The sequence below is a fragment of the Eucyclogobius newberryi genome, unplaced genomic scaffold, assembly GCF_026437365.1.
Source record: "Eucyclogobius newberryi isolate DKJ021-1_F unplaced genomic scaffold, fEucNew1.0.hap1 SCAF_14, whole genome shotgun sequence".
NCBI classification, from domain to species: Eukaryota; Metazoa; Chordata; class Actinopteri; order Gobiiformes; family Gobiidae; genus Eucyclogobius; species Eucyclogobius newberryi.
Window position 1 is genome coordinate 32,271,563 of NW_027315768.1, and position 25,422 is coordinate 32,296,984.

At 46.3% G+C, this 25,422-nt stretch overlaps 1 protein-coding gene across 1 annotated transcript in view; it reads right to left on the minus strand.

The window, feature by feature from the left end:
• The window catches only part of slc49a4 (solute carrier family 49 member 4), a 106,090-nt gene that overhangs the window by 54,111 nt on the left and 26,557 nt on the right, over window positions 1-25,422 (minus strand). Inside the window, exons 3-4 of the mRNA XM_072445253.1 lie at window positions 17,332-17,606; window positions 10,092-10,221 (exon numbers count right to left, since the gene is read on the minus strand). Coding sequence (XP_072301354.1) covers window positions 10,092-10,221; window positions 17,332-17,606 — 405 coding nt within the window. The remainder of the gene's footprint in view (window positions 1-10,091; window positions 10,222-17,331; window positions 17,607-25,422) is intronic.

A 25,422-nucleotide genomic window follows, 5' to 3' on the forward strand; every position in this document is an offset into this window, starting at 1 on the left:
ATCTAGACTTTTGACTGGATCTCGACTGGATCTTGCCTCTCGACTGGATCTAGACTTTGGACTGGATCTGGACTGGATCTAGACTTTTGACTGGATCTTGCCTCTCGACTGGATCTAGACTTCGGACTGGATCTGGACTGGATCTAGACTTTGGACTGGATCTGGACTGGATCTAGACTTTCGACTGGATCTCGTTGTGATTCAAACGTGATTACACGCGCAGCCCTAACTTCGACGACAGCACGACGAAGCCTTGAGCGGCGGCAGAGCTTCACGTGGCATTTGCACGTTCTCAGCGTGTTTTCCTTACGCTTTCATTCCCAATACAAACCACTCAAACAAACAGAACAGCGGTGAAAATAATGCTTGTTTACGGCGTAACCTGCCGACCCGGGACGGCTCAGAGAGAAAGCGCTCCGGGCTAACGCTGCTCCGCTCCGGGGGCTAATGCTTTTGTCTGTTTGTTTTAGTCACTTTCAAATAAACACACTGGAAACCTACACCCAAGAAATCTATATCTCCATTAGTACGAAATATGACTTGAAATGACGTCGATTTGACTAATTTTCGCACTTGATTTGACTCCTTTAGTTGGACGAGATAGAGGAAATAGACCTCGACTAATGGAGCGGATCGCGCTGAAGAAAAAGCGATTTGGCTGTTTATAAGAATATGATTAATTATGCGTCTATTTCACGGAGATTTCCAACTGAAGTGTAACTTTTGCATTCTGTTTAGAGTCTGGAGACGCGCTAATAGGGCCAAACTAATGTGAGGATTGCAATCAGAAGAACAAAAACCGATCCATTTTGAAGCGCCAACAATTATCATCAAGGAAAATGATGTCGAGCGAATTGTATCAAGGGACGGAATAATCATGTGGTGTAATAAAAATACATTTGGCTTTTGAAAACATTAATTTACGACGCGCAAACTGCAAGAATCCGATGACACTTGCTGTTACAACGTCTAACACGGATATTAGGGCTCACACAGGTTCAAATCCCATCTAGGAAAATAAACATTTTAGAGACTGATTTTCAAACAGCTAAACTCAAACAAAAATCATGTTTTTAGAGGTTGAAATTACAAGTTAGGGCTGTGCATTTAATCACATTTTTAATTGAGAATGACAAGCTTTTGAAGTCTTTTTTAATCAAGAGCGATTCCTCCGCCAGTAAAAGCACGTGGAGTTCAGAATTTAGACTATTTTGAGTGTTTAATGTTCTGCAAATTAATATTGAAGGACATTTTATGTTTTTAATCAGACAATAAATAAATTGAATACAAAAATTGGGATATTCAACATTTTAGTATTATTTTTTCTCAAAGTCTTGACAAGTCGACCATAAAAAAAAAAATCTTAACCGTATTTTGGTATTTGTAACTGTTATCTGGACTATACACAGTCTAAAACACACAGCGTTTTATAAACAAAGACAGTGGCATTGTTACTGTATTTTCCCCGACTATAAATGGCACCTTTTTCATAGTTTTGGCCGGGGTGCAACTTATACTTATATACTCATACTTATACTTCAGAGCGACTTATATGTGATATTATTTGTTATTTTCACACTTGCAACACTATTTCATACTCCAGTGCGACTTATACATGTTTTTTTCTTCTCTATTATGCATGTTTTGGCCTTATACTCCAGAAAATACGGTAAAAATGTCTAAAAACTATACACAATTAGGGATTTCGTCAATAATACACTTTAATCATACATATTCTTTATTTAGAAGCATTCATTCATCATATTTTATCCTTTATTTGGTTGATCATGCAAAGTACAATAGAAATAATAATTTGACTAGTCGACTACTACAATAATCGTTAATTACTGGCCGTATTACTCAGTCCTACCACAGGTTTAGCCAATATTATACACATCATTATTGTTTTCTGCAGACAATGATGTTATTTTGTTCTGAATTCAAGTCTTTTTAACCACCGCGTACGTCCCGTCCCGTCTCGTCCTCTTTCAATCAACACCGCGTCGTTTACAATCACCCGCGCTTCTCACCTCTGCGATAACGGACTGACGAGCTCCAATCAATGCGCTAACGACGTGATTAGCCCGCAGCGGACGGCGGTGGGAGGGGGGGGGGGGAGCCATGGCGTTATTACCGTTGTTTTGCCCACTAGAAATGTCACCATGTCAAATTTTTGGCGTTGCGAAAAACACTGCGATTCTATTGTGTCCGCGGTTGTTTGAATGAGAAACAGACGTGTCAGATATACGCCATGTTTACTTTGTTTTGTTGGTTATTTGTGCCGAGATGATGTGCCAATGGTCTGCTCGGGACAAAGGTGACGGCGTGTGGTCAGCGGCGTGTGGTCAGCGGCGGGTGGTCAGCGGCGGGTGGTCAGCGGCGGGTGGTCAGCGGCGGCGGAGCGGTCAGTGAAGTGTGTGGTCAGCGGCGGGTGGTCAGCGGCGGTGGAGCGGTCAGTGAAGCGTGTGGTCAGCGGCGGGTGGCGGTCAGTGAAGCGTGTGGTCAGCGGTGGGTGGAGCGGTCAGTGAAGCGTGTGGTCAGCGGTGGGTGGAGCGGTCAGTGAAGCGTGTGGTCAGCGGCGGGTGGCGGTCAGTGAAGCGTGTGGTCAGCGGTGGGTGGAGCGGTCAGTGAAGCGTGTGGTCAGCGGCGGGTGGAGCGGTCAGTGGAGCGTGTGGTCAGCGGCGGGTGGAGCGGTCAGTGGAGCGAGTTGAGCACCGAGCGTGGAGAGTGGAATGTGGCGTGGAGCGAGTTTGGCAAACGTGTCTAAAATGAGCACTTTATATTTTCTTAGGGCGTCACAGCGATGATAACGGAGCGACTTATGGTCTTAAAGCTTTAATGTCCGATTGTAAACAGAGCGGAGAGGCTGAAGAGCGCTCTGATTGGCTCGTGACCAACAGGAAATACTGTAGGTGATAAAAATAGTGTAATGAAAATACTGCAAGTAATGAAAATACTGTAATGAAAATACTGTAATGAAAATACTGTAGGTGATGAAAATATTGTAGGTGATGAAAATACTGTAGGTGATGAATGTACTGTAGGTGATGAATATACTGTAATAAAATACTGTAGGTGATGAATGTACTGTAGGTGATGAATGTACTGTAGGTGATGAAAATACTGTAGGTGATGAATATACTGTAATAAAATACTGTAGGTGATGAAAGTACTGTAATAAAATACTGTAGGTGATGAATGTACTGTAGGTGATTAAAGTACTGTAGGTGATGAAAATACTGTAGGTTATGAATGTACTGTAGGTGATGAATATACTGTAATAAAATACTGTAGGTGATGAATGTACTGTAGGTGATTAAAGTACTGTAGGTGATGAAAATACTGTAGGTTATGAATGTACTGTAGGTGATGAATATACTGTAATAAAATACTGTAGGTGATGAATGTACTGTAGGTGATGAAAGTACTGTAGGTGATGAATGTACTGTAGGTGATGAAAATACTGTAATAAAATACTGTAGGTGATGAATATACTGTAGGTGATAAAAATACTGTATACTTCTTCTGTCCATGTAAGTACAATCTTGCCATTTTAATGTAACAAAGCCCATTTATAATCATGATTAAATGTGAAAGTGATTAATCCTTTCCTGCGACAGCCAGAGTTAAGAAGTGAGCCGGTCTCGACATGTTTCGGTCTCTCTTTCCCTTATGGTCTTTGATGGTGGATTTGAAATGCAGGCGACGTCCCCAGTGTCAGAGAGGGACATGTTTCTCTTAGCAAATGGAGAGTGACGGCAAACGCACACGCCTGGAGTGAACCTGGGAACTGTGAACTGCCGAGGATACGGACACTGAGGGGGAACCATCAACTCTGGGATGACGGCGTCTTTGAAAACTTTGAAACTTTATGTAAACCTATATTATGGTTTATTCTTAAAGTGTAGCTCTGTTGTAGTTCTTCAGTTATGTTCTGGATGGAGTTATTGGCGTTTGCCCGGAGCTTAAGGAGAGAGAATGTCTAACAAAGCAATTTAATCTGAGAAAAAGTTTCAAAACGTACTCCTTTGGATAATGTTTATTAAAAAAAAAAATCAAATTACAACATAAAATAATGAAAAATATGTGTCAAAAAAGTGCGGTCAATCAACAAAACGTGTTGGGAACGGCTGGTCAGGCAACCATTTTGGTGTATCTATACTTCTCTCGCACAGACAGTGACACTTTACTTTTGGCTCTCGGTCTTTGGTCCGGTCCGGCCCTGATCCTTTTGGCCTTGGACCGAGAGTCGAGACACAGACGGTCGTAAACCTCCGACGGCCCACTATCCCCGAAGCCTTTTCATTAACCTTGCCTTGGATCGATATCGTCCACCCTCGGCTCGTCTCGCGAACATATTTCAGACGCCAAAGTAGCGAGCCTCTTTATTCAAAACCGGGACATCAGAGAGAGCTCATTAGCCCCCCCCCCCGCCCGCCGCCGCCGCAGCCGCACCACCACCAGCTCGCCTGACAGGTGGAGCATTTCGATATGAGCTGGCAGTGGCCTCAGCGCAGCAGCCGTTTGTCCTTGGTGGCCTGGGCGACGATCAATGCTTCGGGTGATGACTTCCAACGAGCTAAAGTGAGAAAGTGCAGCCGTCTCGGACACTGGCGCGGAGAAGAACAAGTCTAATACGCCGGGATAATGCGCAATTAAAGGTGCACTATGTAACCTTTCTGGTGAGGGGAGGGGAGGGGGGGTTGGCCACTTGTCTCCGTGGATAAAAGACAATTTAAAATGCAATAAAAGAGACGACAAGATGCAGTTGGATGTTAGGAGCTGAGGCAGAAAAGGCAGAAAAGCGTGTTTAAAAAGTGACTCTTTGGATGCTTTTTAAAGACATCCACAGAAGCCAAAGAACAAAGGAAGAGAAGAAGAAGAGTTCACGCCAAAGTCCGGCTGCGACAGTTTTAAAACACGTTCGGTGTAGGGCTGAGTGTTAGTACCTCACGATACAATACATGTCCCGATACAGGGTCCACGATACCATGCGAATCCCAATACTCGGAACTTGATACGATATGCGTCCTGATTCATGGACATTCCTTAAAACCAGCGTTAAAGCCTCGGCCTCGACTCGGCCTCGACTCGGCCTCGACTCGGCCTCGACTCGGCCTCGACTCGGCCTCGACTCGGCCTCGACTCGGCCTCGACTCGGCCTCGACTCGGCCTCGACTCGGCCTAGACTCGGCCTAGACTCGGCCTCGATGTGCATCTCTGCATCGATACACGTATTGCCAACAAGTCCGTCACGATCTATGACGATATCGATACGTTGAGCGCAGCCCTAGTTCGAGGGATCGTCAGGGAATTCCGCCCGGGACGACCACGAGTCTCCTGGACGAGTTTTGGGGCTATTGCTTTCCCTTTGATGTTGAGAAAAGGATATTTTAAAGACGTCGAGAACCAAATAGAAGCAACTCTAACCTCGAATTTGACACCAGGAGCTACATCGAAAAGCAACTAAGGCCAAACGCTGCGCACAAGCGTGTTTTCAAACGTGCCGACGTACACCACGGCGACACTAGCCTGCGCATCTCCCCACCGTTTACACCGAAGCGTTTTACACATCTTTACGCTCTATTATTGCACGTTGGTCTGATGAAGTCGTGGAATTGATGAAGTCGTACAGTGTATTCCGTTTCTCCACTTCGCCCATAAACTCACCGCGTATCGTAGTCACGCTCGTTGGAAAGTCGGGGTCAGAGCCTTTAAACGAAGGGTTTGCCGGTTCATTTATCAAACGAGTCGTGCTATTTAACTGTCCCAATGGAGGAACTGGTCAGGCCCCACCAGGTCTGGACCGGCTTCTTGGGGTGAGGCAGGAGAACAAGACAGAAAATACTATAATTAACGTGTTGGATTGAGCTTCCGACTCGCAACGTCAACTATAATTTCATCCGTATAAACTTCCGTATAAAAAGTGCAAAAAAACAATCAAGTCCATGATGCAACTCGGGTGAAATGTGGGGAAAGCGTGAGACTTCAACTCGGAGGATAATTGAGTCTTTTTAACAATAACTTTTCTTCTCAGTCGATTTAGTGAATAAAAACACTCGGCTATTTACTTTCTCTTCAATTGTCAATGAATCCAGAATTAATCGATCTTTGGAGTCTTTAGTTCTGGGTCGATCGGACAAACAAACTGACATTGTTACAAACTTCATAACGGCCAATGATTAAAAATGAAAAGTTGAAATGCAGCGGTCGGTGTGCGTGCATACATTTAATAAATCTTTATAAAATATTTGTTTGAAAATAATTTAAAAGTATTTCAGGGGAAACACTAGTGACTCAAGGGACTTCAACAAACAATTATTTTTGACGAGTAAGTGATTGTTTTATCGATTAGTCGACTTGTCAATTTACTGCATGAAAAATAGTTTTTCTCATTGGGCTTTCCCTGAATAAAATGAATAAATAAAAATAAGTGGAAAAATCTAAATCAAAATAAATAAATAAAATTCAATTCAATTCAATGCATAACCTTTTTAGTCCTTTAAAAAAAATGTAGTGTAGTAAATGCAAAAAATATCAACTGTAAAATTGACTTATGTTTAGTCACTTTAAATGTTTCAATGAAGCCGCTCCATATTTCACGCTCTTCACAGTCCGAGCAGGTCCTGGACTGGAGCCTCTGCCCCATCTGGCCTCGTTCGGACCTACAATCCTGGGCCAAAGCCGGGTTTAGGATCAGGCCGGCTCACTTAGAGACCAGGGCCGGAGGAATCCCTGGCATCGCTGTGAAGATATGCTCACAAAATGGGGTCAGGGACCGCCAAAACTGGAAGTGCAGGAGGCGACTGCACCCCAGTGTTTTTTTCTAATCTCTGGCCTCATTTCCTTCAAAAACACTGCAGGATAAATAGGTTAATTGTGTACTCCACGGCTTGCATGCCCACTATGAGCCTTTAGGGACGGCACAATCACACTATTATTGACACTATGATCAAACAGTGAAATCCTTCATTTATCGTCATTCACATTGGAATAGATTCAATTGTAATGAGTTAAAACCCTAGTACGTAACACTTCAGACACAATAGATTCAAATAAATTCACGTGGATGTTTTTATTGCACTGAAAAAACGTTTTAACTGGAAATGTTGCCCGTCGCTGGCTATAACCCCATAACTCATTGTGAATGATTAGAATGTTAAGAAATGTGTGAGGAATAAGTTTAAGACGGTAAAAATCAAAGTACATGGCCTAAAATCAAGGCTATTTTTTAAACAGGTTTTAACGTTTGATTAGTCGACTTGTCAATTTACTGCATGAAAATAAAATAAATAAAATAAATAAAATAAATAAAATAAATAAAATAAATAAAATAAATAAAATAAATAAAATAAATAAAATAAATAAAATAAAAATCAAGTACATGGCCAAAAATCAAGGCTAGTATCTATTTTTTAACAGGTTTGAATGACAGGTTTAGATTGGCATACAGTATTACCATTTCATGCTCGCTCTCCATCATCACAGAAAGTAGTTCAGGTTTGATGCTGGCCTCTTGGCGGTCGGTTACCCCGGAGACCACACCACACCGACCACGTGCAGTTAAAGATGCATCGGAGCAGCTCGTATATGAAATTATGAAGCGGTAATGAACCCGCAGGGACCGAGGGTCGTCCCATTCAGGCTCGGAGCAGATGGAGAGACGACGGGCTTCATCGGGAGTCGACCTACTGCCCCCGAAACGCCAGAACGAGTCCAGCGACGCATACATGTACCCTTTATGATCAGTTTCACCATTTCATCAAGATTACTTCAATATCAGTGGACGTTATGTGTCCAGAAACGAAAAGAGAAAGTGTTAGCGGTCACCTCCAGAGTCTCGCTCTAGAAACTTCAAATCGAGTTAGAAATCTGGGGGGAATAATGGACTCAGACTTGAACTTTAACAGCCACATCAAATCTATAACATCAGCAGCTTTTTACCATCTAAAAAACATGGACAAAATCAAAAATATAGTGTCAAAATCAGATTTAGAGAGACTTATCCTTGTGTTTGTCTCCTCCGTCTGTCTAAACATGGACCGGCCTCCTGCTGGTGCCAGAGTCAGGACTAAACATGGACCGGCCTCCTGCTGGTGCCAGAGTCAGGACTAAACATGGACCGGCCTCCTGCTGGTGCCAGAGTCAGGACTAAACATGGACCGGCCTCCTGCTGGTGCCAGAGTCAGGACTAAACATGGACCGGCCTCCTGCTGGTGCCAGAGTCAGGACTAAACATGGACCGGCCTCCTGCTGGTGCCAGAGTCAGGACTAAACATGGACCGGCCTCCTGCTGGTGCCAGAGTCAGGACTAAACATGGACCGACCTCCTGCTGGTGCCCAGAGTCAGGACTAAACATGTACCGGCCTCCTGCTGGTGCCAGAGTCAGGACTAAACATGGACCGGCCTCCTGCTGGTGCCAGAGTCAGGACTAAACATGGACCGGCCTCCTGCTGGTGCTAGAGTCAGGACTAAACATGGACCGGCCTCCTGCTGGTGCCAGAGTCAGGACTAAACATGGACCGGCCTCCTGCTGGTGCCAGAGTCAGGACTAAACATGGACCGGCCTCCTGCTGGTGCCAGAGTCAGGACTAAACATGGACCGGCCTCCTGCTGGTGCCAGAGTCAAGACTAAACATGGACCGGCCTCCTGCTGGTGCCAGAGTCAGGACTGAACATGGACCGGCCTCCTGCTGGTGCCAGAGTCAGGACTAAACATGGACCGGCCTCCTGCTGGTGCCAGAGTCAGGACTAAACATGGACCGGCCTCCTGCTGGTGCCAGAGTCAGGACTAAACATGGACCGGCCTCCTGCTGGTGCCAGAGTCAGGACTAAACATGGACCGGCCTCCTGCTGGTGCCAGAGTCAGGACTAAACATGGACCGGCCTCCTGCTGGTGCCAGAGTCAGGACTAAACATGGACCGGCCTCCTGCTGGTGCCAGAGTCAAGACTAAACATGGACCGGCCTCCTGCTGGTGCCAGAGTCAGGACTGAACATGGACCGGCCTCCTGCTGGTGCCAGAGTCAGGACTAAACATGGACCGGCCTCCTGCTGGTGCCAGAGTCAGGACTAAACATGGACCGGCCTCCTGCTGGTGCCAGAGTCAGGACTAAACATGGACCGGCCTCCTGCTGGTGCCAGAGTCAAGACTAAACATGGACCGGCCTCCTGCTGGTGCCAGAGTCAGGACTGAACATGGACCGGCCTCCTGCTGGTGCCAGAGTCAGGACTAAACATGGACCGGCCTCCTGCTGGTGCCAGAGTCAGGACTAAACATGGACCGGCCTCCTGCTGGTGCCAGAGTCAGGACTAAACATGGACCGGCCTCCTGCTGGTGCCAGAGTCAAGAAATATGACTGAAATGATTTTCTTTTCACTCTTCTCTTTTATGTCTTAAACAGTTTTGTGATTTTAAACATGTTTTTGTGATTTTAACACATTTCTCCTGTCGTGTGAAGCACTTTGAATTTCCTTACCGCGTTTTATAATATGTGTATTTCCCACAAACATCTCCAGAGACTCTTTTTGATGACATTAGAATGCGGAAAGTGAATCAGACTTTGCAAATTTACGACAATCCACACAATCTAAAGTCTCTAAAAGCACACTGGGACCAGGCGAGGGTCGCTCATGTTCAACCCCATTTCATTTCATCACAAAAATAAACCAAAAGCTGAATATCAGGCTCATTACTGCAGTTTCTTCCCTCCCGTAATAAAGTGTGAAGTGACAAAATGCTAAATCATGATGTCTATGTGTTACAGTTCAACCCTTTTTAAACTGGATCCCACCAAATTAAAACCCAGTCACCTCACACACTAATTATTAAATAGCGTCTCATCTTTTCTCATCTGCTTTCATAAAACTACTGCCATCACATCAAAGTAAAAACAGTCAAAAAGTTCTTCAAAAATGCCGTCTAATGTACTTAAAGTTTACCTCCCGGACTGAATTAGACTTGAAAGTCCCCGCTCCTTTCTTCTCCTCTGAGGGCGACTTTTGCACGACTTTTCCACGACTTTGAGAGCGCGTTCGGGGTTCGTTTAGAGTCGTGCGCGTTGGTTTAAACGTTAGCGGCGCTGCATTACCTGAGCAGTCGGCAGATGCTGCTGCGGTAGCTCAGTCTCTGGCTCGCGGCGGCGACGCTCGGAGGCAGCGGCGGTCGTGACGGGAAGTACAGCAGGACGGCGGCGAACAGCACGGCGATGACGCCCAGCTCTGAGGAGGGGAGAGGAGGAGAGGCATTCAGCAGACATAGACCATAATACTGCAGTTGTTGTTGTTGTTGAGTATATGGTTTGTAATTAAAAGTCTTAAAAAGTGGCTCAAACAAGGGAGTAAAGTGTGTCGAGGTGAGCCATAGGCATGTCAAGATCATTATGTTGAGTCACAATATAAGAGTAAAAAACAAAAAATAATAATTGTGAGTTTTAGAAGCAAAATTAAGTGTTTTTTGTCCAATATGTAGTCATAAAAGTCCAACTAAATGTAAAGAATTGTTTAAATCTGGCTGTTTTTGTCCTATTTAACTTTATTTCTTCAGAAAGTTCAATTTTGTAAAGTAAAAATCCTGGCTTGTTTCACTCTTTTTCAGACTTTATTATTTAGTCCTGATTTAGTCCCGCTTTAGTCCCGCTTTAGTCCCGCTTTAGTCCCGCTTTAGTCCCGCTTTAGTCCCGCTTTAGTCCCGCTTTAGTCCCGCTTTAGTCCTGGTTCAGTTCTAAGTTCAGACCCAGTTTAGTCCAAGTCCAACCCATTTCCACGCGATCGCAGTAACATCGCCGAGCAAAACGCGGCGAGAGCAGAACGAGACGAGAGCAGAACGAGACGAGCAGAACGAGACGAGAGCAGAACGAGACGAGAGCAGAACGAGACGAGAGCAGAACGAGACGAGAGCAGAACGAGACGAGATCAGAACGAGACGAGAGCAGAACGAGGCGAGAGCAGAACGAGGCGAGAGCAGAACGAGGCGAGAGCAGAACGAGACGAGAGCAGAACACAGCGAGAGATAACGCCAAGAAATGTGTTGAACTCCCAGATCAACATTCTCCTAAATTCTTCTGCGGTGACGTCATTTCCGGTGAGTGTGTCGCGTTTTCAGAGCTGTTCGTTCTTAGAGCCTTTTACCGATTAATCCACGAATTATACACACTATTTACGCATCATATACACGAAAGTGAACGTTTGATTTCTCCGCAAACAATCAGAATGTAAATAAACCGACTCACACTCACAAGAACACTCTGGATCTTGTCCTAACGTATGGAACAGAGATTAGTGACCTCATTGTCCTCCCTCAAAACCCTATATTGTCAGATCATTTCCTAATTACCTTTCAGTTTATTCTTAAAGATCATCCAGCCCCACAAAATAAAGTTATAATGAAAAGGACAATATCTGAAAAATCTATCTCAAAATTCAAAGAAATAATAGAGCCAATATTCAGTGACATGTCATGTGATCCTGCTGAGAACAGCTTTAGTCCCAGTTTAAGTGATCAATGTGTCGACTTGACCATGAATTCTCTGAAGTCTGCTCTTGACGTTGTCGCGCCGTTAAAACAGAAGGTCATTAGGCCAAAGCGCGCCTCCCCATGGTACAACCAAGAACTGCGTTCACATAAACAAAGAGTTAGAAAGTTAGAGGGATTATTTCGTCGCTCTCACACCGAAGAATCCCTAAAAGCATGGAAAAGTTGCCTGCTGTCTTATAAGCAGGCTCTGCGTAAGGCCCAAACCAGATATTTTTCAAATCTAATAGAAGTCAACAAAAGTAACACTAAATTCCTTTTCAGCACTGTAGCTAGGCTAACAAACTGTCACAGTGCAGTAGAGCCCTCAATCCCAGCTACACTCAGCTCTGATGATTTCCTCCTATTTTTTAACAATAAAATAAAAACAATCAGAGATAAATTAGATGAAATTACCCCCGCTATTAGCCCTGAACTAGCCCAAGCTGTAAATCTAACGGCTCATATAAATCCACCTGTAAACTTAGAAAGGTTCACAGCTGTTGATCAAGCAGAGATAACTTCAGCCATTATGTCCTCTAAAAGCTCAACTTGTGTCCTAGACCCCATTCCAAGCAGACTCCTCAAAGACATTCTCCCCCTAATTATAGACCCTATTCTTAATATAATAAATACTTCACTAGAAAGTGGCTATGTTCCACAGTCCTTCAAACATGCAGTCATTAAACCTCTTCTGAAAAAGCCTAATCTAGATCCCGACCTATTGGTAAACTACAGACCTATTTCAAATCTTCCCTTCGTCTCTAAAATCCTTGAAAAAGTTGTAGTAAAACAGCTTTGTCGCCACCTGCAGGACAATAACTTATTTGAAGTTTTCCAGTCAGGGTTCAGAGCCCACCACAGCACTGAAACTGCACCAGTTAAAGTCACAAATGATTTGTTATTAGCCGCTGACGATGGACTGGTCTCAATCCTGGTTCTGTTGGACCTCAGCGCAGCGTTTGACACCATCGACCACAACATTCTACTGCAGAGGTTAGAATGTGATGTAGGTGTTGGAGGAACAGCCCTCAGCTGGTTTAAATCCTATCTATCTGTTTGTTAATGTAAACCAGAGCTCCTCACCATGCTCTAAAGTAATTTACGGTGTGCCACAGGGTTCGGTACTCGGTCCAATTCTGTTTACTCTTTATATGCTGCCATTAGGCAACATTATCAGGTCACATGACATTAACTTCCACTGCTATGCAGACGACACTCAGCTGTATTTATCAATGAAACCTGATCAGAGCGATCAAGTAGACAGACTTAGTACTTGTGTGAAGGAGATAAAAACCTGGATGACACTAAACTACCTGCTTCTTAACCCTGAAAAAACCGAGGTCATTGTGCTTGGCCCTAAGCATCTACGAGACGCTCTATCTGAGCAGATAGTCACACTGGACAATGTCAGTGTAGCCTCCAGTTCTACTGTAAGAAATCTTGGAGTCTTATTTGACCAGGAGCTCTCATTTAAAGCTCATATAAACCAAGCTTGAAAAACAGCCTATTTCCATTTGCGCAACAAGAGCCAAAATCAGAAGAATCCTGCCTAAAAGTGATGCCGAAAAACTTATCCATGCATTTGTAACGACTAGATTAGACTACTTTAACTCCCTGCTTGCAGCGTGTCCTAAAAGCTCCATAAAAAGCTTTCAACTGGTTCAAAATGCAGCCGCAAGATTACTAACAGGAACAAAAAGAAGAGAGCACATTACGCCGGTGCTGAAGTCTCTTCACTGGCTCCCCGTCGAGTTTAGAATCAAATTCAAAATTCTACTCTTGACGTACAAAGCCATAAATGACATGGCCCCATCCTACCTCAAAGATGCTATAGAACCATATCATCCAAACAGAGCTCTTCGCTCTCAGAATGCTGGCCTTCTGGTGGTGCCAAGAGTCTCTAAAAGTACTGTAGGAGGTAGAGCGTTTAGCTCCCAAGCTCCTGTGTTATGGAATCAGCTCCCGACCCATGTTAAATATGCTGACACAGTCTCTTCATTTAAGTCCAGGCTTAAAATGTTCCTCTTCGAAATCGCTTATGGTCAGACTAGTTAGGAACAGAAACATAAACCCACAGCTTTAGCTACGCTGCCCTAGGAGTAACTATGCTGGGGGAAGTATGACAGCTTGAGCACTATCCTCTTCTTCTTCTGACTACTTATGCTATCAAACAATATTTATTTTTTGATTCCACTTGCAAATTGTTCACCGCCTTCTTTTTCTTTCTCTCACTCCTGAGGACCTGTGGACCCAGATGCCCCTCCCCTGGTGAAGTGGTCCCTGCCCTGTGTGGACGGTCCCTCATCTGCCTGAGGAGTGGGTCCAGCTCGCCCCCGACGGTCCCTCATCTGCCTGAAGAGTGGGTCCAGCTCGACTCCGACGGTCCCTCATCTGCCTGAAGAGTGGGTCCAGTTCGCCTCAGTCGGTCCCTCATCTGAAGAGTGGGTCCAGCTCGACTCAGACGGTCCCTCTTCTGCCTGAAGAGTGGGTCCAGCTCGACTCAGACGGTCCCTCTTCTGCCTGAAGAGTGGGTCCAGCTCGACTCAGTCGGTCCCTCTTCTGCCTGAAGAGTGGGTCCAGCTCGACTCAGTCGGTCCCTCTTCTGCCTGAAGAGTGGGTCCAGCTCCAGTCTCCTCGTGTCCGTCTGTCCGTCTGTGAGAGTCGGATCTCTCCTTCACTGGAACTCCTCCAGGTTTCTACGCTTTTTTCCCAAAGAGGTTTTTTTGTAGTTTTTCCTGGCCGAGAAGGAGAGTCTAAGGACAGAGGACCCTGGGACATTGTCCCTCGCCACCACAGACATTGTCTGACTTCATCGCCACCACAGACATTGTTGATTCATTTCTCCCTGTGGCCCTCAGAGGCAACTGTTGTTGTGATTTTGGGCCTTACAAAAATAAATTGATTTGATTTGATTAAAGGTCACAACCGAATATTTACAGCTTCAAACCAGCGACGCAACAAAAAGACGGATTAACGATCTCTGATAAAAAAAACTGACAGACGCCGAAAAGGCAAGAATCATACCTTTTATTTTCTGCTCGACTTGTTTAGAGCAAACGCCAGATACAAGTACATCCTGCTCTTGAGTGATCCCACAGACTTTAGTTTTGGACCTCTTTTGTTCTTATAAACCACAATTCACCACCTCCACCACCACCACCCGCCTGCACTGTGAAACAAGGAGCATTCTGGGTCTCAGATTGAATAGTTTGACTGTATTTGCTGCACATACTGTGGGTGTAGTTTAATTTCCATTGAAGAAGGATGTCGTATTTTTATTCTAATGCTTCGTGGGATTGTGTGAAGCACGTTTTTGTTACAATAAACACAGAACGAGAGGATGATGGACAGTGTGAGAAAAGCAGATGTGCGACTGAACAGTGGGACAGTTTTTGTGCATATGCGGCTGGAAATGTCTAAATGTCTCACTGTTTCGCTGGTTTTTGTTTGTTTGAGTTCAATACATATATAAAATGAATAACGATTTGCTTTTAAATCAATACAATACAACTGAAATGGTGTAATTCCTCATTGGTCCTGGAGTGGTCCCAGGTAAAAAAAAGAGTTTCACAAGTTGTCATCCGTGCACTTTGAACACTTTAATATATGTATTTGTAGCTACTTTTTTAAGCTTTCTTATTTCACGGTTCCATAAAGTTTCTTGGTACTTTAAGTGTTTTGTTAAGTCCATTGTTTGATTGCACTCACATGTTTTCCAAAGCGGTTTTCAAACGACAAACTGCAAATAATCTTAAACAAAGTCAAATCAACTAAACTAGATCGGTCGTGCCCTAAAGGAGGAGTTTGGACCTGAAACTGCCCCGCCTTTGCTCACACGCTCGCCTTGCACTTCAGCATTTGATCTTAATCTGTCTTGAACAAGGTTTGTGGATACTGTTGTAAACAGAGGGAAGATTATAACTTAGTCCATCATTTCTGTTCAAAGGATTCTCTTTTTTCTCCCGTCTCCCTGCTCAACAACAGGGTCCAGACGACTACATTTGAAACAGTTTCTATTTTTATACAACAACATGAGTATAAATATTCTATAGGACGTCATACACCTTGTTGAGGCCAGGTTTTATTATCATGTCGTGTACAACGCTTGGCCAACTTCAAAAGCTTTTAAAATGCTTCATTAATAAAGGATTAAGGGATTTTATTTTAATTACGATCATTTGAATTGTCCATTTGGGCAATACGGTGATAAAAATCAAATCGTGATCTCATTCCTGTGACAATCAGCCATTTTGATCAAATCAACACATCAGGATTCAATCATTTTCACTTGAATGTGTAAAATGTGTCTCCAAATGTCTCGGTCGACCATAAAAGAAAGAAATATAGTGAAGAAATTAATTAAATTGTCTTATTTGGGAGCTTACATTAGACGTTTTTGTCCACTTTTGAGATATTTTAAAAGCGTCTTAATTACGGCAACACTCGATCGAAGTTTACGATACATTTTTCGATAAATGTCCCACCTCTAAATTGAAATTGTGATCCGGTCCCCAAAAAAATGGTTTATTATTTTTTTTAATGGTTTTGAATGGCTTTATTTCTAAATGTAAATAGCTGTTCATACAATCACTTCACTGACCGACCTCACACTCAATATTATATCATTAATAAACCAAACTGTGGCTTTATTGACCTCGGGCAGCAAACTTCTGTCCTGCAGCTGAATAAAAACCGCAGCTCGGGTTAAACAAAAGCCGCCGCCTCCTTCCATTTCACCCCTCCCTCTTTTCAACACGCTTTTAATTTTCTGAACCACTTAAGCATAACTGTTCCAAAATCCACTCCTCGCTGCGCCGGTTATGAAGATTATAATTGAGTTTTCGGGAGCTTTTTTTTGGCTCGATTGTGTTTTGGGCCCATGACTCAACTGGATAAATGTTCAGATGATGTGTTATTGATCCAAGCGCCCTGCGTCGTTCTTCAGTCTCAAACTTCTCAAGCTGCGAAAGTCTCAAAAGAAAATGTGAAGGAAGGTTTAGGGCTGTATTGGTCTGGTTTTAGCTCTAGTTTCGTTTAGGTTTGGATGAGTAATCTTCTCGCTGGTCCCGAGCCTAACATTTTTAGTTTTTATTGTTTTATTGACTGTTGTTGAATTATTATTATTTTTTTTTTAATTGACTGTTGTTGTATTATTATTTTCATTTTTTTTAATTGACTGTTGTTGTATTATTATTTAAAATTTTTTTAATTGACTGTATTATTATTGGCCCTGCGATGAGTTGGCCACTGTCCAGGACGTACCCCGCCTAAGGCCCGAAGTCACTGGGATAGGCTCCAGTCACCCGTGACCCCGAAAGGACAAGCGGTAGAAAATGGATGGATGTATTATTATTATTATTATTATTTTTTTATTGCCTGTTGTATTTTTCTTTTTCTTTTTTAATTGACAGTTGTTGTATTTTTATTTTGTTATTTTTTTTTATTGCCTGTTGTATTTTTTTTGAAGAAAATGTATTTGTGGAGAAAATGTTGAAAAATGTTTTGAAAATGACAGGATGTGACATCACACCAGGGACATTCATTCCAGTTTATGCATTATTTACACAAAACAAACAACTTTTTTGACTGTCTAAACATCTCGTGCGCGGCCCCTCGTTCGCGGCCTCTCGTTCGCGGCCCCTCGTTCACGGCCCCTCGTTCACGGCCCCTCGTTCGCGGCCCTCGTTCGCGACCCTCGTTCGCGACCCTCGTTCGCGACCCTCGTTCGCGACCCTCGTTCGCGACCCTCGTTCGCGACCCTCGTTCGCGACCCTCGTTCGCGACCCTCGTTCGTGTTCCTCGTTCGTGTTCCTCACCCGCGTACATGACCAGCTGTATCCTGTCTCTGATGGCCGCGTCGCTGCCGACCCCCGCCGTCCGGAACACGGTCTGCTGAGTGTTGTTCGGGGCGGGCACCACCATGGGGCCCACCACGAAGGAGGCAGCGCCTCCCAGGTAGCAGAGGAGGGACGCCACGGCGGTCGCGGTGGCTCGTTGGTCCGGGGCGAACCACGTGGTGGAGAGATACGGCCCCGCGCTCATGACGGTGGGACCGGCCAGACCGTTCAAGAGCTGCCCGCCGTGGATCAGCCTGTGACGGAAGAAAACGAGATTCAGATGTATTTTTATGGTAGTAAATCAGCAAAGTGTAGGGCTGTAAAAAAGAAAAATAGATAAATACAGAGCTACTAATTACTACTGGGGCTGCAACAATTAATCTACTTAATCTACTGGATATTAAATCGATCAAAGTATTGATACCTTTCCTGAATAGTCCCAATTTCACGCAACAACCCTCCAGTAAAAATAAAGCCTCGAGTCAGGAATCAAAAACAATAAGTAAAACGGATTGTTGTTGAAAATGTTTTTATTTATATATTTTTTTATTTTTATTATTTTTATTATCATTATAATTATTATTATTATTATTATCATCATTATTATATTAGTATCATTACCATTATTATTTTATTTATTTATTTTTAGTTTCATTTTCATGCCCGAAAGAGCGACGTGGGGCCGCCCTCCCGTGGGCCCACCACCCGCAGGAGGATCCATAGGGGGCCGGTGCAGAGAGATCTGGGCGGCAGTCGACGGCAGGGGCCTCGGCGACCAGATCTCCGGACACAGAGACTAACTCTGGGGACATGGAATGTCACCTCGCTGGGGGGGAAAGAGCCTGAGCTTGTGCGGGAGGTTGAGCGATACCGACTAGATATAGTCGGCCTCACCTCCACGCACAGTTTGGGCTCTGGAACCCATCTCCTCGAGAGGGGCTGGACGCTCCACTTCTCTGGTGTTGCCCGCGGGGAGAGGCGGCGGGCTGGTGTGGGCTTGCTGATAGCCCCTCAGCTCAGCCGCCACGTGTTGGAGTTTACCCCGGTGAACGAGAGGGTCGCGTCCCTCCGCCTTCGGGTGGGGGACAGGTCTCTCACTGTTGTGGCGGCCTACGGGCCGAACAGCAGTGCAGAGTACCCGGCCTTCTTGGAGTCCTTGGGAGGGGTACTGGACAGTGCACCGACCGGGGACTCCGTTGTTCTACTGGGGGACTTCAACGCCCACGTGGGCAATGACAGTGACACCTGGAGAGGGGTGATCGGGAAGAACGGCTTCCCCGATCTGAACCCGAGCGGTGTTCAGTTATTGGACTTCTGTGCTAGCCACGGATTGTCCATAACGAACACCATGTTCAAGCACAAGGGTGTCCATCAGTGCACGTGGCACCAGGACACCCTAGGCCGGAGGTCAATGATCGACTTAGTTGTCGTGTCATCAGACCTCCGGCCGCGTGTCTTGGACACTCGGGTGAAGAGAGGGGCAGAGTTGTCAACCGATCACCACCTGGTGGTGAGTTGGATCCGCTGGCGGAGGAGGAAGCCGGACAGACTTGGCAGACCCAAGCGCATTGTGAGGGTCTGTTGGGAACGTCTAGTGGAGCCCTCTGTCAGTAGGGTATTCAACTCGCACCTCCGGGAGAGCTTCTCCCATGTCCCGGGGGAGGCTGGGGACATTGAGTCCGAGTGGACCATGTTCTCCGCCTCCATTGTTGATGCGGCTGCTCGGAGCTGTGGTCGCAAGGTCTCCGGTGCCTGTCGTGGCGGCAACCCCCGAACCCGGTGGTGGACACCGGAAGTAAGGGATGCCGTCAGACTAAAGAAGGAGGCCTATCAGGCCACTCTGGCTTGTAGGTCTCCGGAGGTCATCGACGGGTATCGGCAGGCCAAGCGAGCCGCGGCTCGTGCTGTCGCAGAGGCAAAAACCCGGGCCTGGGAGGAGTTCGGGGAGGCCATGGAGGAGGACTATCGGTCGGCACCAAAGAAATTCTGGCAAACCGTCCGGCGCCTCAGGAAGGGGAAGCAGTGTCTCACAAACACCGTTTACGGTGCGGGTGGAGGCCTGCTGACCTCGACTGGGGATGTCGTCGGACGGTGGAAGGAATACTTTGAGGATCTCCTTAATCCCTCAGTCACGTCTTCTGAAGAGGAAGTAGAGACCGGGGACTCGGAGGCTGGCTCATCCATCACCCAAGCTGAAGTCACTGAGGTTGTCCGCAAACTCCTCGGTGGCAGGGCTCCGGGGGTGGATGAGATCCGCCCTGAGTACCTAAAGTATCTGGATGTTGTAGGACTGTCTTGGTTGACACGTCTCTGCAACATCGCGTGGCGTTCGGGGACCGTGCCTCTGGACTGGCAGACCGGGGTGGTGGTCCCTCTGTTCAAGAAGGGGGACCGGAGGGTGTGTTCCAACTACAGAGGGATCACACTCCTCAGCCTCCCGGGTAAGGTCTATTCCAAGGTACTGGAGAGGAGAATCCGACCGATAGTTGAACCTCGGATTCAGGAGGAGCAGAGTGGTTTTCGTCCCGGTCGTGGAACACTGGACCAGCTCTATACCCTCCATCGGGTGCTCGAGGGTTCATGGGAGTTTGCCCAACCAGTCCACATGTGCTTTGTGGATCTGGAGAAGGCTTTTGACCGTGTCCCTCGGGGTGTCCTTTGGGGGGTGCTCCGGGAGTACGGGGTCCGGGGCCCTTTGCTCAGGGCTGTCCGGTCCCTGTATGACCGGAGCAGGAGCTGTGTTCGCATTGCCGGCAGTAAGTCAGACCTGTTCCCAGTGCATGTTGGACTCCGCCAGGGCTGCCCTGTGTCACCGGTTCTGTTCATAATTTTTATGGACAGAATTTCTAGGCGCAGTCAGGGGTCGGAGGGGGTCCGGTTTGGGGACCACAGGATCTCATCTCTGCTGTTTGCAGACGATGTTGTCCTGATGGCTCCATCAAACCCGGACCTGCAACATGCACTGGGACGGTTTGCAGCCGAGTGTGAAGCGGCTGGGATGAGAATCAGCACCTCCAAATCCGAGGCCATGGTTCTCGACCGGAAAAAGGTGGCTTGCCCTCTCCAGGTGGGTGGGGTGTCCTTGCCCCAAGTGGAGGAGTTCAAGTATCTCGGGGTCTTGTTCACGAGTGAGGGAAGGATGGAGCGTGAGATCGACAGGCGGATCGGTGCAGCGGCTGCAGTGATGCAGTCGCTGCATCGGACCGTTGTGGTAAAGAGGGAGCTGAGCCGAAAGGCAAAGCTCTCTATTTACCGGTCGGTCTACGTTCCTACCCTCACCTATGGTCATGAGCTTTGGGTAGTGACCGAAAGAACAAGATCGCGGATACAAGCGGTCGAAATGAGTTTCCTCCGCCGGGTGGCTGGGCGCTCCCTTAGAGATAAGGTGAGGAGCTCGGCCACACGGGGGGAGCTCGGAGTAGAGCCGCTGCTCCTCCACGTCGAGAGGAGCCAGCTGAGGTGGCTCGGGCATCTGTTCCGGATGCCTCCTGGGCGCCTCCCTCGGGAGGTGTTTCAGGCACGTCCCACCGGGAAGAGGCCCCGGGGAAGACCCAGGACACGCTGGAGAGACTATGTCTCTCGGCTGGCCTGGGAACGCCTCGGGATCCCCCCGGAGGAGTTAGAGGAAGTGTCTGGGGAGGAGGAAGTCTGGGAGTCCCTGCTCAGACTGCTGCCCCCGCGACCCGGCCCCGGATAAAGCGGCAGAAGATGGATGGATGGATGGATAGTTTCATTTTCATTTTTATTTATTTTATTTATTTATTGTATTTATTCATTTTATTTATTTATTTTAAAATTGGTATTGGAGTTCATTACTGACGATTTGCTCATTTGTTACTTTATTTTTCTCTCATCAATTGTAATAAATAATCAACTTTAATCATTGAATTTTTCTTCTTAAGTCACTTTGATATGATTTTGTGAAAGTTTATTATTGTAGGCAACAGAAGTCTAAGGCTAAGCCAGAGTTAAGGACTCATCAGAAGTCAAACTAAAGCCTACAAAAAAAACAGACTGATCAGGACGAGCAAACGAATCAGAATCCTCCCGAGTGAGACGCCGCCATCGCAGACGGAGCACGGCTCATTGATCCTGAAGGAAGGCTCTCTGAAGACGAGCACATCACCGCGGGCGACAGAGGACAGAGGGGCCACTGAGGACGAGAGGAAGCGAGGAGGGAGACGAGGAGGGAGACAAGGGAGAGAGACGAGGAAGGGAGACGAGGAAGGGAACGAGGGGGGAGACAGGGAGGGAAACAAGCAAGGAAATGAGGAAGGAAACGAGGAGGGAAAGAGAAAGGATATGAGAAAGAAAATGAGGAAGGGAACGGGAAGGAAACGTGGAAGGAAATGAGGAGGGAACCGAGGAGGGAGACAAGGAGGGAGACGAGGAGGGAGACAAGGAGGGAAACGAAGAGGGGAACGAAGAGGGAATCGAGAAGGGAGATGAGGAAGGAAACGAGGAGGGAAATGAGGAAGGAAATGAGGAGGGAAATGTTTTTTGGATGTTTTTATCCATGACAATGTTTTTATCCGTGAAGGCAACATTTATTTATCGTAGTTCAACGCAGTAGACCAGGAACTTTATTGTCCGGCGGGCCGAGGCTTCACGACGTGTACGACAGTAACACATATATACAACACTGCAGTAACGACATTTCGGGTCGTACAAAATATCCCCAAAACTGTTTCAATAAATGAAGTAGTTAATACAAAACAACAACTGCAACTGATGGATTGTATTTTAGTGAGAAATAATGTTCAAAATGCTTTGCCAATGTTTCTTTGCAAAATTGCCTAACTAGAACTAGAACTAGAACTGGAACTGGAACTGGAACTGGAATTGGAATTGGAATTGGAATTGGAACTGGAACTGGAACTGGAATTGGAATTGGAATTGGAACTAGAACTAGAACTAGAACTAGAATTCAAACTAGAACTAGAATTCAAACTAGAACTAGAATTCAAACTAGAACTAGAACTGACCAGGTCTAAAGCAGAACTAAACAAGAACTAAACCGAGACCAAACCAGGACTAAACCAGCGAACAAGATTTTTTTTGTTTTAAGTATTTGCAAAATGGCTCGCGGGCCAGATTAAGCTGCTTGGCGGGCCTGATTTGGCCCCCGGGCCTTGTGTTGAATACAGTGGATCGTGAAGATTCCAGTCAAAGCGATGACATCTCCACGAGGACGAGCGGAAAAGTGTCACAGTGCAGCTTTAAAAAGAGTCTGACTTTCCTCCCCTGCCCCGGACCAACTTTTTGTCAGTGACAGATTTGAGCGAAGGGTTTTTTTTGTTGTTTTTTTGTTGCCGGGGAAAAAGCTCCACAGCTGTCAAGACCTCAGCGACAGGTTTCTTCTAAAATGTCACTCGTCAGCCCAACTTTCACTTTTATTCTGAAAGATTTCGAACTCGGACCAACAGTTGCCTTGACGATCGATCAGTCCAGCGATTGTTATTCCCATTTGTCGATGAATTGTTACCACAGGACTCCAAAGAACCCCACAGGACCCCACAGAGCCCAATGGACCCCCAACAGAACCCCACAGGACCCCACAGGACCCCACAGGACCCCACATGACCCCACAGGACGCCACATGACCCCACAGGACCCCACAGGACCCCACATGACCCCACATGACGCCACAGGACCCCACAGGACCCCACATGACCCCACATGACCCCACATGACCCCACAGGACCCCACAGGACCCCACAGGACCCCACAGGACCCCACAGGACCCCACAGGACCCCACAGACGATGCTCTTAACCAGCTCTGAATATCTCTTATGAAAACAGAATGATTCGACATCTATGAGTAGTTTGTGTTTCGTCTCAAACTAATCTCTGTTATCGTTGTCGTGGAAACGTGGGCGAGAGTTCCCGTCTCGTTCATTAGCCTCGTGATTGGACTGAAACGTCTAATAAACGCTGGAAGTGCTGTCGCCCGAGCCACGCCGCAATTTACATCATTTTAATATTTGAGACTTCACCTGGGGCAGATTTCTGTGATTAAGAACAATCGAGTCTAAAGTAACAAAAACAGCACAAGGAGCAAAAGAGTGAAAGATGATGGAGAGCGACAGTGACGGGCGATTTAGTGCCAGAGTTTACCCTTCAATATGTTAGAACGTTAATGGATTAAAACATGTGTGAAAATGCTTCAGTCCTGGTTTAGTCCTGGTTTTATTCCTCATTCAGTACTAGTTTAGTCTTGGTTTAGTCCAGATTTAAACCTAGTTTAGATTTAGTCTTAGTTTAAATTTATTTTAGTACTGGTTCAATCCTACTAGTTTAGTACAGGTTTAGTACTAGTTTAGTCCTATAGGTTCAGTCCCGGTTCAGTCCCGGTTCAGTCCCGGTTTAGTCCCGGTTCAGTCCCGGTTCAGTCCCGGTTTAGTCCCGGTTTAGTCCCGGTTTAGTCCTGGTTTAGGTGGAACAGAGAGAACACTCAAACATACGTGGCTGAAACAAACTTAAAGAAATATACTTTTGATGTCGAACAAGCTTAAATATGATAATAAAGCATAATTCTGGTGCTTAAAATGCATCTAAAGTTAAATTATACATAAAGTTGAAGACATGATCTGTGAAGCCGACACAAACCACACTTTCTCTTCACTCTGAGGTCCGAGAATACATTTCAGAGGTAAAATTACAGTGTTGCACAGTAGTGATTTACTCCAGCGGCGACTGTGATGCACAATGACATTAGCATGAGGTAAGTGTCCAAATTACATCACAGAAAACGGCTTTTTAAACGAACAATTTTGCTTTTCTCGCAGACTGAAAATGAAACCGTCGTCTCCAACTTTGAACAAGTTTGAATTGAGTGAATCTTCTGGATAAAATGATCTCAAATGTGACGGAGACGAGGACGAACTCTGTCAGTCTGGTTATGATCCAGGATGAGACGGGACACTGTGTTTATGAACCAGAACTGAACCAGGACTGGACCAGGACTAGACCAGGACTAGACCAGGACTAGACCAGGACTGGAACAGGACTGGACCAGGACTGGACCAGGACTGGACCAGGACTGGACCAGGACTAGACCAGGACTGGACCAGGACTGGACCAGGACTAGACCAGGACTGGACCAGGACTGGAACAGGACTGGACCAGGACTGGACCAGGACTGGACCAGGACTGGACCAGGACTAGACCAGGACTGGACCAGGACTGGAACAGGACTGGACCAGGACTAGACCAGGACTAGACCAGGACTAGACCAGGACTGGAACAGGACTAGACCAGGACTGGAACAGGACTGGACCAGGATTGGACCATGACTGGACCAGGACTGGACCATGACTGGACCAGGACTGGACCAGGACTAGACCAGGACTGGAACAGGACTGGACCAGGACTGGAACGGGACTGGACCAGGACTGGACCGGGACTAGACCAGGACTGGACCGGGACTGGACCAGGACTGGACCAAGACTGGACCATGACTGGACCATGACTGGACCAGGACTGGACCAGGACACGACCAGGACACGACCAGGACTGGACCAGGACTGGACCAGGACTGGACCAGGACACGACCAGGACTGGACCAGGACTGGACCAGGACTGGACCAGGACTAGACCAGGACTCGACCAGGACTCGACCAGGACTCGACCAGGACTCGACCAGGACTTAAACCAGGACCGGACCAGGACCGGACCAGGACCGGACTTGGAAATAATCACGACATCACCAGAGGAAAGTGTGCTAAGAGATCAAAGAGAGACAGAGCCGTGGCCTGATTGGACAGTCCACTGATCACAACAGGAGCCAATCAGAGAAGAGGCTGTTTCTGAGAACTACCGAAGCCTGTAGGGACACACCAGGAGGACGAGCTCAGAAACAAACAATCAACATATCTATAAACCAGGACTAAACCAGGTCTAAACCAGGTCGAAACCAGGGCTAAAACAGGTCTAAACCAGGACTAAACCAGGTCTAAACCAGGACTAAACCAGGTCTAAACCAGGGCTAAAACAAGGCTAAAGCCGAAGGACTAAAACAGGACTAAACCAGGGCTAAACCAGGTCTAAACCAGGGCTAAACCAGGTCT